Here is a 16,821-nt window from a genome sequence, read left to right on the forward strand (position 1 = left end):
AGGATAAAAAAAACAAACTCTAATAGAATTAGGCGTAGTAAAATTGAAGATAGACTTTATGGTAGTGAGCTGCCATTAAATGATTGTCATGATTTTTTGCAGTTTACTTGGTCTATCATTTCAAAAAATATTTTCCAACAAACTGGTAATGATTTATCTGTATTAAAAACGTTTTGGTCATTAATAATAATAATAATAATAATATTGGTGTGCAGAATAGACTGTAAATATTAATGGGTGAAGCCTGAGTGATGCCATCTGTTAAGGTAGGGGGCTCAGGAGGCTCATCGGCAGCAGCCGCCATGCTGGGAATGCCGTCTCAGACTACACGTATTGTTTATAAAATCAAAACCGAGATGTTTAAAAAAATTCACGCCCCATACAATGTGTGCCCATGATGACAAAAACTAATCAGTAATTTCATTTTTTTGTATCAAGCTGTAAACATGTCTATTTATGCTGTAAAAACAGGCTTTTCTTTGGCTGTGGTGTGTATGTGACTTCAAGCAGACACTCGACGAACTGAATCATTTTGCACTTCTGCCTTGGCTTCATTTTTCAAGACCGGAGGTTGCTGCTCGGAGTGCAGATGTATTTGTTCTGGCTCCTCTAAATGAAATCCTAATTAAGGGTGATACCTTAGCACCATCTAGCCTGCAGATACTATAGCTAAGACTAACAACAAAGACATTGCTATTGGAAGTTCACAAATCAGGCAGTGCAGTGAATTTCTAGGTGAGATTTTGAGTCTTAATTAGTGGTTCCTGTGAGTTAGCTGTGAGCTACTTTGTATATGTGGTATCTAAATGTTTGGAGTGCAGTGAGGCCAGTATGTGGAGCAGAGGGCACGCAGAGCTCCTTCTCTCTAATGAGCACTCCTCTGCTCTGTTTCCTGTGTCTGTCTGTCAGGCCTGTACTACTCCCTCTGTCTGTGTGACTAGCCAACCATGCAGCCCTGCCTCACCACCCTGCCTGCCGGGGTGCAGCCTGTCGGGGCGCAGCCCACCGGGGCCTGACAGACTTACTAGAGATCCAGGCCTCATGGGCCTTCAAAACATTCCCACTGAACTCCATTAAAGTGCAATACAATAACTGATGCCGCAGCAATATGCAGGCAGGCTGGATATGTCGCAGAAGTGTGTTAGAGGTCTTTTAACAGGAGAGTTATGTGAGATACACAATAAATAAGATTATATAATTGATTATATGGGAATTGCAGAGAGGTGAAACACAGAATGCCAGAGGAAGGAGGGCAAGAATGAATAGTCCAGAGTGATGAAGGATCTGATGTTTATCTCACTTTGCACAGAACAGGGCTCAAGACTGGAATTTGTGATAACTTATCAGTTTAAGGTTTATAGGAATGTGCTGGATGAGTGTGCACGTGTGCTTCTTCACATTTTTAGCTCATCCAAACACGGAAACGCATTGTCTTATTAAAATAAGGTCATGATTTATTCTAAATAAATTAAGTCATTTTATTTCAAGAGCAACGCCTCTGGGCTGAGCGTCAGTTTGGGAAATGTTTTCCTACGTCAGCAGTGACGATGTCAGTCAGTCTCAATTTATGTTGAATTGTTTTCATCAAATAACCTGCTCTTTCTTCTCAACTTTTTTATTTTCCAGAAACCAAGATCCAAACCCAGGCATTCAATCTCCAAACCCATCGAAAGCAACTACTTTGGCATGCCATTGACCAGCGTGGTCAGTCTGGAGAGGCCCATCCCTGTCTTCATTGAAAAGTGCATCCGTTTCATTGAAACAACAGGTGAGAATCTGTTTGACTTCACGTTAAAAAAAGAGCTAAATGACAGCAAGCCAGACAAGCTTGTTTTAGGTTTTTTCTCTTACAATCTCAATAAGGATATCAAAGCATCCACTCTTCTTTCAGTATGCTATACCTTTCTCATTTGATCTCTCTTTTTTCCTTCTTTTGCCTCAACTTAATCCTCCTCCCTGGTGGGATTGTTACCTACAATGGTCTGCCCGAGTGTGATTTTACAGTCCTCTTTTTTTTCATAACAGCCTTTGTGTCTTCTTTTATGTCTCCCTTATTCTTTGTTCCGGTTAAAAAAAAAAAGGGAGCGCTTGGCAAAGCTTTGGGCTTTATGATGAGCACCTCCATGGACCTGAATTTACTTTAACTTTTTGAAAAGCTAGAGACCTGTTAAAAAGGCAAAATGGAGTGTGTTATCCAACAGTTAGTTCTGACTGAATTATTTTGAAGGTTGTGTTGGCTTTCAGTAAAAAAACTAACAAAGATTTGTCAGAGGCTCAGTGAAAACAGATGACGAGGAAATATATCTCCTCCTCTCTCCTCTCCTCTCCTCTGACAGATGTGCTTAGATAGCTTCCTCTAACCTTGTTACCCTGTTGCCCAGATGCCAACCCCCCTGCTAGGCTGTCCTGGTGCCCCACTGCCCTCAGTCTGCCACCAGCTGTTCCTCCAGAGCCGTCTCACTGCAGCACTGATGTGTATTTAAAGATATCAGAACTTGTCTCTCTGTTGGCTCTCTTGGCTGGACTTTCACCAGGATTTAAGATGCTTAAGCCATCGTCTGTGTCCAACACCTCCACTCCCAGACATCGAGATTTTTCTATCTAATCATTAATTTATTCGCAAGCTATTACATTTCATTGAAAGTTTAATTTAAATGCAGTACAAGTGATCATAAAATATTCTTTATTATCTCAGCATAGCAAGTTTAAGTCGTTCTTCAAGAACTGTGCAAGAAACTTATGCCTATTATTTATCTGAACTCAGTGAAAGAGTTAATTCTGTATTTTTCAACAAGAAACTTCACACAGAGATACAGTATAAAAAATGACGGGCCAATAAAATAATGTGTTCCCTTTTTTTTCCCCCCTTTTTTCCATAAGTAAATGCAATCTCAGAGCTCTACAAATGTTGGTGAAGTTGTACTTAAATAGCAGAATCAGCCTAACATAAGTGTTAGTGTAAAAAGCTTTCCTTAAATGTTCTAAATTAAACACCGAGGTCATGACAATAACAGTTCCTCTCCTAAATTGGATGTTTGTCTTACTGTAAAGCACCTTAATGTAGTTCAGGAAAGTCTATCATCAACCTAAAGGTAAACACAAATGTGCACTTTCATTGCTTAGAATTGTCTTTTTTGTCACCTTTTCATAAAGTGAGTCACATCAGAGCAAGTGAGATTTTCAAAACATGGCTGTGCTGGCTGACGTGCCAAATCATTCAACTGTAATCTCTGTCCCGATTAGAGACTCTGTATTTGTGGATTACTGTGACCTTACAAAACATCCAGTGCCTTCCTTCTGTGTAGGAGTTGATGGGCAAAAACCCTGGATAAAGAGGCATCGCGTTGGATTTTACCTCACGCTATTTGGATGTAAACTTTAACAGTCACAGCACACGCATCTTGATAAAGAAGAAAACCAGTTTGAATATACGTTTATATACATAGAGGCTTCAGATGTCGGGATGAGTACACAGCTCCTCGAGAGGTGTTTACCACCTCTTACACACACTCACTCTTTTGCCTAACCCTCTGCTTCCTCTTTCTACTTTCTTCTCCTGATCCAGTCATCTTTCCTCCCCTGTTGCTCCGAGTACCTTCACTTGTCACATTTGATATCTTTCATCTTTATTCCTAACCTATATTTCTTTTTTCTCCCCCTGTCCTGTCGCCTCTCACAATTCACTGCATTTCTCTCCTCCTCCATCTCTTTTCTCCCTTCTTCATTGCCCTCTCTTTCCTCTTGTCAGCTTTCTTTGTGTGTGCTAGTTTTTGTGAGGTGGTGTGTATTTTAGCCTGGGGTTGCCAGGTAATGTTCTTCCACATTGCTCCCCCTATCCGGTCAATATCACAACATGGGAAATTGGAAGAATGTTTGGGCTCAGCTTTTTTCTCTGTGTTTCAGCCTATGTCTGTTATACTGTATATGTGTGTGTACATACATTGCGCAGATATTTTTACTTTACACGTGTAGTACACAATGATTCACACACACACACACACACACACACACACACACACACACACACACACACACACACACACACACACACACACACACACACACACAGAATGACTTCATCTGGAAGGGGAAATGAGTTACAATGTGTTTCTTTTTTTTAATGTACTCGCTCTAAGAAGTCAGGCTCTACTTATCCTGTATCTGTGTCTTCAATCTGGGAGTATAATGGCACTCAGGAAATGAGCACACGGCGCTGACACTATATGTTTGTCACTATAGTGTGAGCTGATAATGAGTGAAGTTGTGAGACTGACCCTTGGCCTGCTGCTCTGACCTACATCCTTCCCGTTTTCCCTGTTTCTTAAGCAAAAATAGTTACAGCCAACTTAAACCTTACCTTAGAATTTCTGCGTTTATTCCTATATGCTATAAATGTTACTTAGTCTAGTATGTTAATCCTATATTTGGAAAAGAGTGACACCTTTTGCCAAGATGATATCCCTCAGACAAATTTTCATTTTTTGTATTTGCTAGTCAGAAAACTTCAAATTATGGGGAAAAAAGTTGTTTTTTTTTGAGACAAAAATCCCACTTTATTTTTTTCTCTTTGATTTTTCTATTCAATTGTTGTTTTTTTTCTTTGTTGCTTGTCCTAATTTTACTTCAATGCTCCCTCTTTTGTCCTTGGGAATAATAGAAGTGCTTTTCTGTGTTATTTTCTTGCACTCTTGCAGGAAAAACAGCTGTATAAAATCAATCCATAGTGACTGCTTTTATCTGTCCTCTGCTCTGCTGAGTTTTGTCTCAGTGCGGGAGCTGCAGTTTGTTGTTCTGTTCATGGGTAGCCAGGTGATGAATGTGTGTTAGTGTGTTGCAGCATACCTGCTTGCTGTAAGGGACTCCATAGAGACATAAAGGGCAGCACCCAGTGACTGAACTCTATATCAGGCTCCTGGCAGTCGCTGTGGTTCTGGGCTGATTTGGGATCAGCTGTAGGTTTGTCAGACAGTTACATGCTGCAGGAGTATTTATCATACTCTACTCTGTGTTATTGCAGGTTCACAGTTATATTTTTGTTCACATGAATACTATTTGAAGCGGTCACTACTGTATGTGGTTGTATTCTTTGGCTTCAGGTCCTATTTGTGTGTGTACTGAATGAGGGTATATGAAGTGAGAGACTCTCTTCACTCTCTGACTGTGCAATTGTGAGAGACACACACTAAACTGTTTGTTGACTTTTGCAATAAACCAGCTTTAGTCCAACTTCATCGACGAGTACTGCCCTATCGGAGGGAGGAATTTACTGATCGTCAGACAAGGAGTTAAACTCACTTTACAGTCTTGGACACTGGACTTAGAGATTTAGGAGATAATTATTTTTTAATATGAACAGATCACTTAATGACAGCACATGTAAATGATTGAAAGTAAATGGACTTGAACTTGTACATCATGTTGTGATATGAGATGTTTAAAGGTTTTCTTGTAGCTTAGAAGATTGTTAACAGTGAGACAGAGGAATAGGATCCTTTATGCTTCTATGTTTGAGCGTTCACCTTTCCACACTCTCGTTACAAACCTATTTCTTTCACCACCATCATCCTCTGACTTTGACCCCCCTCCCTCTGCCTTGTGCACCCCTCCTGTCTCATGTGGACCTCCATCTTTTATGTGTTTTGTTGTTTCGAACACATTTCGCATCCCCCTATATATCCCTCCTTATCTTAATCCCTTCATTTTTTCGCTTTCTCTTTGTCATCAGTCTGAATCTCTCCTCTGTGTCTTCACACTCCCCCACTATCTTCCTCAAACTTGGGTGCTTGTCCTATTTTGCCCCTATCTCTCTCACTCTCTCTCTCCTCACAGCTGCTACACTACTCTCCCTCTCTCTATCTCTCCACCCATCCCTGATTTCCCAGTGTCTGGCTAGAAAAGCCTTTGTGGATAATTGATTGGTAGAAGGAGCAGATCGATGCTGTATGCCCTGACTGAGAGCTCTCTCATTTCCTCCCAGCCTCTCTCTATCTCGCCTTCTTTTTTCTGCCACTCCCTATCTCCCTCGCTCCCTCTGGATTGCTCTTTGTCTCCCTGAATCACCGGCAAAGTGTGAACGAAGAGAGAATATCAAGGGTGGGAGATGAAAGCTTATTTTTATATGAACTGCAAGAATAATTAATGAGAGAAAATGAAGTGAGCTCTCTCACTCCAGATGTGTCTTTGCTGTCGTCAGACTCGTCACTGTCCTCATTGGACTTGTTTGATTGTGTTTTCTATTCCAGAGTACAAGGGTGTGTTGCTTAAAAACTAGATTTAAAGTGATATTTACTTCAACTAAGAAGATATTTACTTAAACTACAAATTGAATTGATACAATATGCTACATGAGATCTGATGCAGGACTGTTTTAAGCCATGTTTCATGAATGTCTGGAAAACAGCAAAGCTTAAATAAGTCACTTTCTGGTGTTGGTGTAAATTTGTCCGGTAAGACAAAAGTTGTCCAACATGGGAGGAAGTAATAGATTATTTATTCGGTCGTCCTTGTATCAACTTAAAGATCAGCGATTAAATAAAAGTGCCTCCAGAAGCTATGAAAAATCAATGTCAGAGATTTTAGGTAGTTGATAAAACTCTGACAGTCTTTTCAATCACATAGTTTATTGAAGAATAGATTTTGCTGTACATAGAAAATAACAACCAACAGGCTTCTTAAATAATTATTATACTGACTCCTTCCATCATATTGCACCAGACTCCACCTGCTGAAAGCCATTAAAGCATGAAAAACACACATTCAAGAAAAAGGGACAAGGACCGATAGACATAATTGTATGAAAAATAGCAGGCTGTTGTATTCCTACTCTATCAAGTTGTTTTGTTGCAGTGATGAATGGGGAGCTCCAGTTAAAGTCGACTTCTGTATCTACCTACTTTTTTTTTTTTTTTTACTACCGCAGCTAAAGTGTTTGTCTTCAAAATGATTGGGCTGAATGTTCCCTCTATTTGTGTTCAACACATTCTGGCACAGAGGTGACAACAGGTTTCACCAGACAAAGCATTTTAGACACAATTTTGATATATTGTACCTCTGAACAGAAAATGAAGTAGCTTTTCCTTCCTTTTTTTAAGCATGAAGCCCTGGCTCTACATTCCCTGTTCTCTTTCCAAAATCTTTCTGCAGACACTCAGTCTTTCTGTTTTCCCATTTCTTCTTTCATGGTTGGGATGGGGGGGGGGGGGGGGGGGTTCCCTTCACTGGTCGCTTGTCCTTTGATTTGGCACCTTGTGTTTATTTCAAATACCTGTTTATTTGCCTAACTATTGGTTTTATTATTTGTCAATTTGTGTATTTATTTGTATTCTTGGTAAAGCTCTTGGCTTTGAAAAGTGCTATATAAATGAAGTTGTTTTTATTATTATTTATCACTTCCCTTTCTGAAAATTGTGGATGCACTAAAATATCCTCCCAATATTCACTTTTGTGTCAGAGACATCGGCATTCTCTCATTTAAAATTGTGTGGCACTGCGTTAGTGGGCTCTCAGTTGGCCAGCAGGAGTTATTTACGAGATTTAAAAGTAGTGCTAATAGTGTGTTTAAATTGAAGTGAACATATGTAGAGACCATTAAACCAGCCTGTTGTAGTTTTACTTTGTGCTCCTATACCTAACGTAACGATGTATCTAACCATAATTGATCTGCAACAATTAACGCTTTAAACATGAAACTGTGATGTAACAATATTCCTCTTATCTTCCTGTGCTAGGATTATTGACGGAGGGCATCTACAGGGTGAGCGGCAACAAGGCAGAGATGGAGAGCATGCAGCGGCAATTTGACCAAGGTTTGTTATTTCCTGCTTACTGTTCTCCCACATACATGAGGACGCCTGCTCATTCTTGCTTCAGCTGTTCATATATAGGACTAAGAAACTAAGAAAAGGCCATTAAAGTGCTGGTGGGTTTGTCTGAGTTTATCTATAACACGCCTGGATCCCCTTAATTAACCAGTGAGCAGCATTGTACCTAGGGAATTGGCCTCGGCTTCCTTGTAGAGTGTTGAGCTGCCTCCTTAATCTTCTACCTGCTACCTGTGCGCGTGTGCATGTTGACACATGTGCTGGTTCAAGGTTTTTCCCAATGTGAGACTCCGAGCATGTGTCTGTCTAGTGTGGGCAGTTAATTACCCCCAGATTGGTTTGGTTAATGAAGCATGTCGCTACAGAGATGGATTGCAGGTCAAGATGGCGATTGTGTGTGTTTGTGTGTGTTTGTGTGTGTGTGTGTGTGTGTGTGTGTGTTTGTGTGTGTGTGTGTGCGTGCGTGCGTGCGTGTGTGTCTGCTTCAGGTTAAATCCAACCCAGGTAATCAGAGTTGAAGCCCCTCATTGAAACATGGTGAGCCTGTGGGACAGTGGAACAAGACAATTACAGCATAGGTGTCTCATGGCTCGGCAGACGATGGCCCTTCATCAGCTACCTCAAGATCCAGATAGTCATTACAGGAGGAAGCAGCATCACAAGCACAGCACTTTAATAACTCTCAAAAATGGGAGCTTCTCTCAGTCTGGTTTAGAACTTGCTAACCCATCTACTTTCTTCTTACCGTTCTTTCTTTGACACACACTACCTTTTGTAGAGTCAAAACTTATCAGAAAATGGCTTTTTTAATTAAGTCTCTTGTGTACCCCGTCTCTGGAGCTCCACTGTAGTGTCTGGATCTCTGGATTTTCTCAAACCTTCTTTCTAATTGTCCAAGGTTCTGCTTTTTATTAAAGTCCATCATACATCAAAATGAAACTGTGGTAAATTTGTATATCATGGTAAATTGAGAAGTTAAAACAGAGGTGATGGTGTTGGTTTGTCTACAAATTATGTGAACAATCAAATTAGTAAGTTACAATTAGTACACACTAAAGTAAGTTATAAGTAAGGAGGAAGTAATATCTGTGTCTTATGAACCCTATGAATTAAAATTCTTCCATCACATCAATGCAAAACTCATTTTAAAGGTCAATTAATTCCATTTATTAACTTTTGTTCATTGTTTGGTCAAGCCAAACTCGTGCTGCCTTCCCTGAAAATGCACGGACATATTGTTGTAATTATTATGACTAACATGTGATAAGATAAACCAGCTGTAGTGAAATCCTTAACACAATAAGTGTTATTAATAATTTAAAAATGAGGACCAGTTTCAAAAGAAGACAAATCTCTGACTGTTGACATATTTAAATTGTCAACTAATGGGCGGTTGCCAGATTCATTACAGTATTTTTCAGTATCTTTATATAGATTTTATTTGAATTTTTTTTTTTTTTTAGCTCCTCTCTTATTAACTATATGCAAATACAATTGTGATATGTGCTTAAAAACATCTTTCTATTTCCATTTTTCTCCCTAGACCACAGCCTGGACCTGGTGGAGAAAGACTTTTCCATCAACACAGTAGCAGGAGCCATGAAGGCCTTCTTCTCCGAGTTACCTGACCCTCTGGTGCCCTACAGCATGCAGGGAGAGCTGGTGGAGGCCTTCAGTAAGTCCCGGGCTGCGTGGTGGGAGGGGGGACATGGGGTCTGAGGATGTGGGGGGAACTTCTCCACTTAAAAAATCCGAGGTGTATTGGATTTTTGCCTAAATCCTTCGCTGTTCATTGTGATTTTTCTTTAACCTAACAAGCACAACTCTGGCAATCCAAATCCATCCGTGGGGAGAATCGGATTTGCCCTGCTGGTTGGAGGAAAAAGGGATTGAGGAGAGAATATTTAAAGCTTCAGGAGGATGTGCGGATGATTGCATATAACGCAGTGATGCAGCAGCACTATGGATGAAGTCATAAGAAAACAGTTATATCTTAGATAAATGAGGCTCTACACTGCTTCTCTTTCTCCTTTTCTGTCCCCTAATCTGTTCCAATGGAGATTTAAGGCGTAGCTTAGTTTTGCATCGCACCAGAGAGATTTACCCCCGGGCCGCAAGGCTGCTGTCACTCACCAAGCTCTGTGTGTGTGTGTGTGTGTGTGTGTGTGTGTGTGTGTGTGTGTGTGTGTGTGTGTGTGTGTGTGTGTGTGTGTGTGTGTGTGTGTGTGTGTGTGTGTGTGTGTGTGTGTGTGTGTGTGTGTGTGTGTGTGTGTGTGTGTGTGTGTGTGTGTGTGTGTGTGTGTGTGTGTGTGTGTGTGTGTGTGTGTGTGTGTGTGTGTGTGTGTGTGTGTGTGTGTGTGTGTGTGTGTGTGTGTGTGTGTGTGTGTGTGTGTGTGTGTGTGTGTGTGTGTGTGTGTGTGTGTGTGTGTGTGTGTGTGTGTGTGTGTGTGTGTGTGTGTGTGTGTGTGTGTGTGTTTTCACGGCCCCAGTGAGACCCTTCAGCCGTGACAGAGACCTGATAAAGCTGCTGCAGTCTGTGCCACAATAGAGCAAAAGGAGAAGAGAGAGGTGGAGTTGGAGACATGAAAAGCACACAATTGTGCTTGGCATTTTCCAAATTTGAGTTATTTGACTGTGAGTTTCAGCAAAAAGAGAGATGAAGAAAAGCAGGGCGGGCGGATTTTAGTGCATATTGTCATGGTGACGTTTCTTAAAATTAGCTGTAGGATGTCAAGTTTTGATTACAGATGGAAAGCGGGAGGAACTGTGTAAAGTCAGTACGCCTAAAAATCCGCTTTTGATCCCTGCTGACCTCATTGGGGGAATATAAAGTCAAATTCTCTGATTGTAAATCATGTTTGTGATGAGGAGGAGAACATCTGCTGGTCCCACTGCTGCTCTCTGTTGCTCTCTGCCTCGCTCGCATACACACAGAATGGACTGTGTTAGCCAGTGACGTCAGCTGTTCTGAGTCACTCCTCGCTGTCAGGCTTAACACACCCAGTCCATGTATGTGTGTGAGTGTGTTTGTGTGCAATCTGTAGGACATTGTAATGGGTGTATGCGGTATGTTTCTCCTCTGGGATGTGTTTGTTCTTTGTTTCATGATCTTTTTTTTTATTTTAAATTTGCAAGGCTATAGGATGAAATCACTTTGTATTGCACAGATTTTCTTCAAACTGAATCCAATTGCTTTGACTATGCTCCGAACTCTCCTTTTCTACATTGCACCCCCCCCCCCCCCTCCCCTTTCTGCTTTCTCACACCCCTGACATATTTTCCCCTTAATCTTTTCATTCAGCCTCCCTTCTCTAACCTCTCTCTTCTGTCTCTGCCTCTATCCAGAGCTCAACGATAGGGAACAGCGCTTCCAGACGATGAAGGACATTCTGCGCCGCTTCCCCAGGGAGAATTATGAAGTCTTCAAATATGTCATCAGCCACTTGAACAAGTGAGTGAGTGACGGGGTCAGAGATGGTCTCTGACAGTCGTGCTGACTACACCGCCGGTCACACGGACGAGTGACCTCGCTGTGACATCACCGAAACTAGCACATTGACAGAATAGGGGCTTTACTCAGGTTAAAAGACCAGCTATGTTATTGCAGTGATGATTTCATCTCTATTTGGGTGTAGATGGCATAACAAAGAGGATGAAAAGCATGCTACACTGTGAGCATGTTAGCATTAGCATTGAGCTTACAGTAACATAGTAGTAGATGTAGATTCTGCTCCAACCTTCTCAGCGTATGATCTGTACATTCACCATTTCCAATGGGTCAACAAGTAGGGCTTGTTTTAATTTCATAGATTCTGGTTCTGCTTATTGTTTCTGGTTTCATTTCATTTCCAGTTTTGATTCCATATTAGTAAGATAAAGAGCCCGAATGTTTAGGTTGGCGTTTACTGAACAATCAGTGAAGGTTTAAAATATATAGCCAATTAGCCATTGTTTTCAATACTACAGGGTAATTATGTGTGGGAAATTACGTTTCCCCCCCAATTTTTTTCTCATTTTGAACCTAGTTTCATTTCCCCACCCTAAAACGAGCCCCCTGCATTCTGATGTTTCTTTATTAAGGTAGAAGACATAATTAATGTGAGTGGCGGTGTATGACTGGGTTAGTGTTGTACTTACTCTCTGATGTATGTCGCTTTGGATAAAAGCGTCTGCTAAGTGAATTGAATTGCAATAGCAGCAAATCAACTGAAGTATCCCTTTTAAATTTTCTTCTAAAATTAGCAATTGAAATTTGGCCAGTTGATTTCCAATTCACACTTTTGTTGTTGTTTTTTTCCCCCCAGGGTGGGCCAGAACTACAAGCAGAACCTGATGACTAGTGAGAACCTCTCCATCTGTTTCTGGCCGACTCTGATGAGACCAGACTTCACTACCATGGACGCCCTGACAGCCACACGCACCTACCAGACAATCATCGAAGGCTTCATCCACCAGTGCGCATACTTCTTCTACAATCAGCCGCTGGCTGACGGCCTCCCAGGGTCCCCCACCTCCACGCTCTCCTCCTCCTCTTCTTCAGCTTACTCCTGCATGGCCGGTGGCTACTCATCCTCTCCAACTCCGTCGCCAACTCCCTACGTCTTCCCCGCCACCCCTCCTGTCATCCCACACTATGGCCCCCCTATCCACCACCACCACCTTCACCACCACCATCAACATCAGTCCCCGCCCCACTCCCCACCTCCTACTCCTCAGTCTCCGCTACCAGCCCTGTTGCCACCCTCTCTGCACCCCCATCACCCCCCTACGGAACAACACACACTGTGAACCAGGGATCAAGGGAATAATAGAATAAAAAAAAACAAAGACAGAAAACAAGATTTAAGGATTTAAGGATAAGAGATTTTTGGTGAGAAAATTGAAGTAGATGAATTGAAATGAGAACAGGAAGTGGGATGAGAGGTTGGGAGATATTTAGTGAGATGCAGTATGTACAGGGAGAAATCTACATGTTTGGGAGAAGGAGAAGAAATAGAAGAAGAAGAAGAAGAAGATGGGCTGTTTGACCCTCTTGCTTTTAGAAAAACTGGACAGACACACAAGGCAGAAAAGGGGAAATCACTGAACTGGCAGTATCTTCCTCTCTCCTCACAACTTCATCCTTTTGTCTCACTCCATCTAGACGTGCCCTCCTTGCCTTATAGAGAACCTTCACACAAACACACTATAGATGAGTGAGACTATGGCAGAAACTGTTAAAGGGACTTAGGGAGGGACTCAGGAGTAATGTGCAAGAGGATTTGAACTATGTTATGTTGAGATTTCGTCACTACACACACAAACAAAACACCCAGTGGCCAGTGTGCCTCCGACAACCATTCTCCTCAATCCCTTCGCCTCGAACTTTGCTGGGAATTAAGATGGGCTGCACGTGTTATTTTTGCAAACGTATCCACCTGCTATAACGACCTGGAGGCCACAACTGGGAAGGATTCAAGCAGAGAGCGAGTCCTTGAACACATCTTAGTTTATTTTGCCACTGCACATGAGGACTTAAGCAAGAGACACGTGTTGCTACTCACCCGACAGGATGTTCTGTCCTCCTCATCTCACACATTCCTATCTATCAACCCCACACGCAGCAACACACACACAGATACATTTGAGTTTCAATTGTGGCAGTATGCCAAGCACAGAGGAAAAAAAAAAAATCCAAACTGACTGGATCTGCTAGGAAGCAAATTGGAGCCTGGGATTATGGGGGCTCTTACACCTCAGGCATTCTGGGAAGGCTCCACCTGGTGTCCTGTTTGCTCTTTCTCTCATGGCTTGAACTTCGACCTCCTGGCTAACACACAAAAAAAGCTTAAAAAGGGGAATTTTAAAACAGTTAAAATCTTGTTTCTTAATTTGCATTTATTTTATTTCATTAGACAAAATCTTGGGAAAATTGGCCATCACTCAACGAGTGGCCTTGTGTGTAAGTGTCTGTGCAGCTGTCTTACCTGTCTGTGAGCATATCCATGCCTTTTAGTTGTGCCCATATTTCCTGCTGTAGGCAGATGCTGGGAATTATTTCAGTGTTGGACCCTCACCTGTCATGTTGCTTCTTTAAAGCTGTGGTGTTTTTTTTAGAGTGAGTCAGCGCTGCAGTTGTCACAGTAAGGACCTTGTTCAAAAAAAGCACTTCCCTGAGCACTTTGAAGGCACATTTTAAATTGGAGCTGACATGAATGACATGACAGCCACAGTTCACTTTATTGACAGTCCACCCTGCTCTTTCTTTCTCTGGGAGCACACCACTGACATCTAGAGGAAGAACTGGGTACTGCAGCCATAACCTCACCTCACCATTGCTGCATGGGTGTAGCATCATTTTCCTACCATGGTTTTTGTAAGGTCAGATTGTAAGGTCAGATTCTCTTAAGAGGTTCAATTGTTAGGATTTTTCATCATTGTATTTCAAGTAACTTTAACGTTAGAGCTCATGTAGTGTAAACGTGTGAATAAAATAAGAACAGCCATTATAAATCTGGTACACACAAATTGAGATTAAGTAGATTCAGGATTTGTAGCCACGTGCGTGCATTTAATCAGAGATGATAAAAAATTCTTTTTTTACACAGCTAAAAAACTTGCATGCCACTTCTGCTGTATATTTGTGGCAGGGCATGAAGATTTAGGAGATTGGGGCGCAATGTAGCATTTAAGGCCCAAGCAAGAGCTGTAAACCAAGCTCACGCTTTTGACTGGACGGAGGCTTTTTATTGTTGAACATAATTGGAAACAACTGTTCCAGGCCTCAGCATGTTGCCCTTTTAGGATACAGCATCACACCTTTAGAAAGGAGACTCCAGCCTGCTCTCGATTGACTTCAATAGGTATTTTGCACAAGTGTAACCACTACACCAGACTCCCGCTGTTGTCCCCGTTATGCAACCACATTACCCCAGTCATTCCCAGTCCAACAGAGACAGTCCGGGTTTGGGAGAGACAGCAGATAGAACAGACAGTCCATTCATCCGTCTGCATGACTGGAATGGAGCATCACAGAATTCCTCAGCCCCAGCCTGCTGTTACCGTAGAAACCAGCGCGGTAGTGCTCGTTGAGAGTTGCTGAGCTTTTATCTGGAAGCTTGTGTATGTGTGCAAACATTTACGTCTCTGTTTGTTTGAGCTCCAGAAAGGGTGTGCGCATATGAACTCACTGTATGCCTGTTAATGTTAAACAGATGCTCACCAAGGTCAATTAATTCTGTTTGACACTGAATTGCATCTCTGCATGTCTCCCCAGACTATCCTCTTTGTCCAAAAGGAGAAAAAAAACGTTCAACCAATCACTGAATTCTTAAGGGAGATTTTATCAGTCTACACTACCTATTTACCTTGTATGTGTCTGTTTGTGTGTGTGTGTGTGAGAGTGTGATCAAGGATAGCAGAATCAAGAGTTTGTGTTTGGGTTGGTGGGTTTGAGCTAACATCCTAGCAAGCTGTGCTTGGCAGATGGCCAGACACCAGCCTGATCCAAACTAAGGATAGGAGAGGAATGTAGTTCTTCTTGCGATCATTACCCTGTAACCCTGTTAGCCCGTCCAGATTACACACACTGATCCTTAAAGAAAGTGTGAAGGGAGTGGGGGAGGAAGAGGAGAGATTTGGGGAGGAGGACAGATGGCAAACAGGTGAACAGGATCATTATTTGGGAGACAGAGGTAGGAAATAGGGGTGACCACTGGTACTTGAGTGTGAACGCTGGCCAGTGGCGTTACCTGTGTATATCAATGCGTTAATACTGAACTGACTGTGAGGCAGCCAAAGACTGTGGAAATAAAGGGTTGAGGGAGAGAGGGGAAGCAAAGTGACAGTTTAGAAGAACAATTGAATTAAAAAATGTGACTTTGGTTCAGTGATATGTGGCTGCATTGCTTTTCTTTTTTGTTTATTTTTTCAACAATGTTGACAGATGTCTGTTAAGTTAAAATCAGAAACAAGCAAACTATATTCAAATGGTTGTTTATTGGTATGTCAGGGGGTCTAACATTTTTCCCTTTAGTCAGTGGTGATAGAAATAAAAGTTTCTTTTTTATGTTTTATTTTAATTATTAAAAAATACAAAACATTTTTTAAACGATTTCTTTGTGAACACTTGAGAGACCAGCCCAGTATAGTGCATGATTTCTTCCTGACCGAGGAAGAGGGCTCCACCACTCTCACTATTTAAGAGATGATAAAAAAAAATATTAAGAAATTATGGGGGGATGGGGGTGAGGGTGGGATAACAAAATAATAAATAAATGAAGTACTGTAAAGTAAAAAGATAACATCAAACTTTAAAAACTTTCATTATTTGCTGAGTATGGTAATTTGTCTCAATGGGAATGATGTATACAGCAAGGCCTTATGTGATCTGTACCATAGTTAATAAATCAAATCTTGTAAAACTTCTGCTTCTTGTGTTGTTGTTCTTTACACAAAAGTAACCTTTGGATAATCCGGGTCAAGTTCGAGAAGGTAGGTAAATTATATGTGACTAATTTTACATTAAACAAAAGAAAGCTCGAGAATAGAATTTCCTCTGGAGCGTGCAGCAGCATCTAGCAGCGAAGTTGCAGAGTACAGGACCTGATGTCAGAAATAGCTGAAAAGTAGGCAAAAAATCATTAGGGTGATATCAGGGTGACAAGGTTGAATGGGATAGTATAGGATTTATTTCCAAACCTAATAAATGAAAATAAAATGTTTTTTCTGAGCCCTAGCTGTATTACTACATGCAAAATAACGTGCCCTAATTGTAGTGACATCACGAAGGCCTAGGTGAGCGAGGCAAACATCAGACGGAAAAAAAACCAGACAGGAAGTTGACCCTGTAGCCTACTACACCTGCACAAGGTCAATGCGGGAGGTGAGCACGATTACATAGAGGCTTTAGCTAGTTTTCAATTTAAGGTCATTAAATTGTCAAAGCTACTAATTTGGAAAAATCTTAAATTCTTCTCCGACTACATCAATAACAAAGTGTTTATAATGGGTTGTTTTTTTT

The 16,821-nt window shown here is 41.4% G+C and overlaps 1 protein-coding gene across 2 annotated transcripts in view; it reads left to right on the forward strand.

The window, feature by feature from the left end:
* arhgap35a (Rho GTPase activating protein 35a) overlaps positions 1-16,226 on the forward strand; it is a 58,724-nt gene extending 42,498 nt beyond the window's left edge. For both annotated transcript variants that reach the window (XM_061046539.1, XM_061046540.1), the window contains exons 3-7: positions 1,627-1,768; positions 7,728-7,805; positions 9,364-9,495; positions 11,166-11,271; positions 12,125-16,226. In XM_061046539.1, coding sequence (XP_060902522.1) covers positions 1,627-1,768; positions 7,728-7,805; positions 9,364-9,495; positions 11,166-11,271; positions 12,125-12,608 — 942 coding nt within the window. In that variant the 3' untranslated portion in view covers positions 12,609-16,226. The remainder of the gene's footprint in view (positions 1-1,626; positions 1,769-7,727; positions 7,806-9,363; positions 9,496-11,165; positions 11,272-12,124) is intronic.
* Positions 16,227-16,821: the final 595 nt, after the last annotated feature.

Source organism: Labrus mixtus, chromosome 9, assembly GCF_963584025.1.
Source record: "Labrus mixtus chromosome 9, fLabMix1.1, whole genome shotgun sequence".
NCBI lineage: Eukaryota > Metazoa > Chordata > Actinopteri > Labriformes > Labridae > Labrus > Labrus mixtus.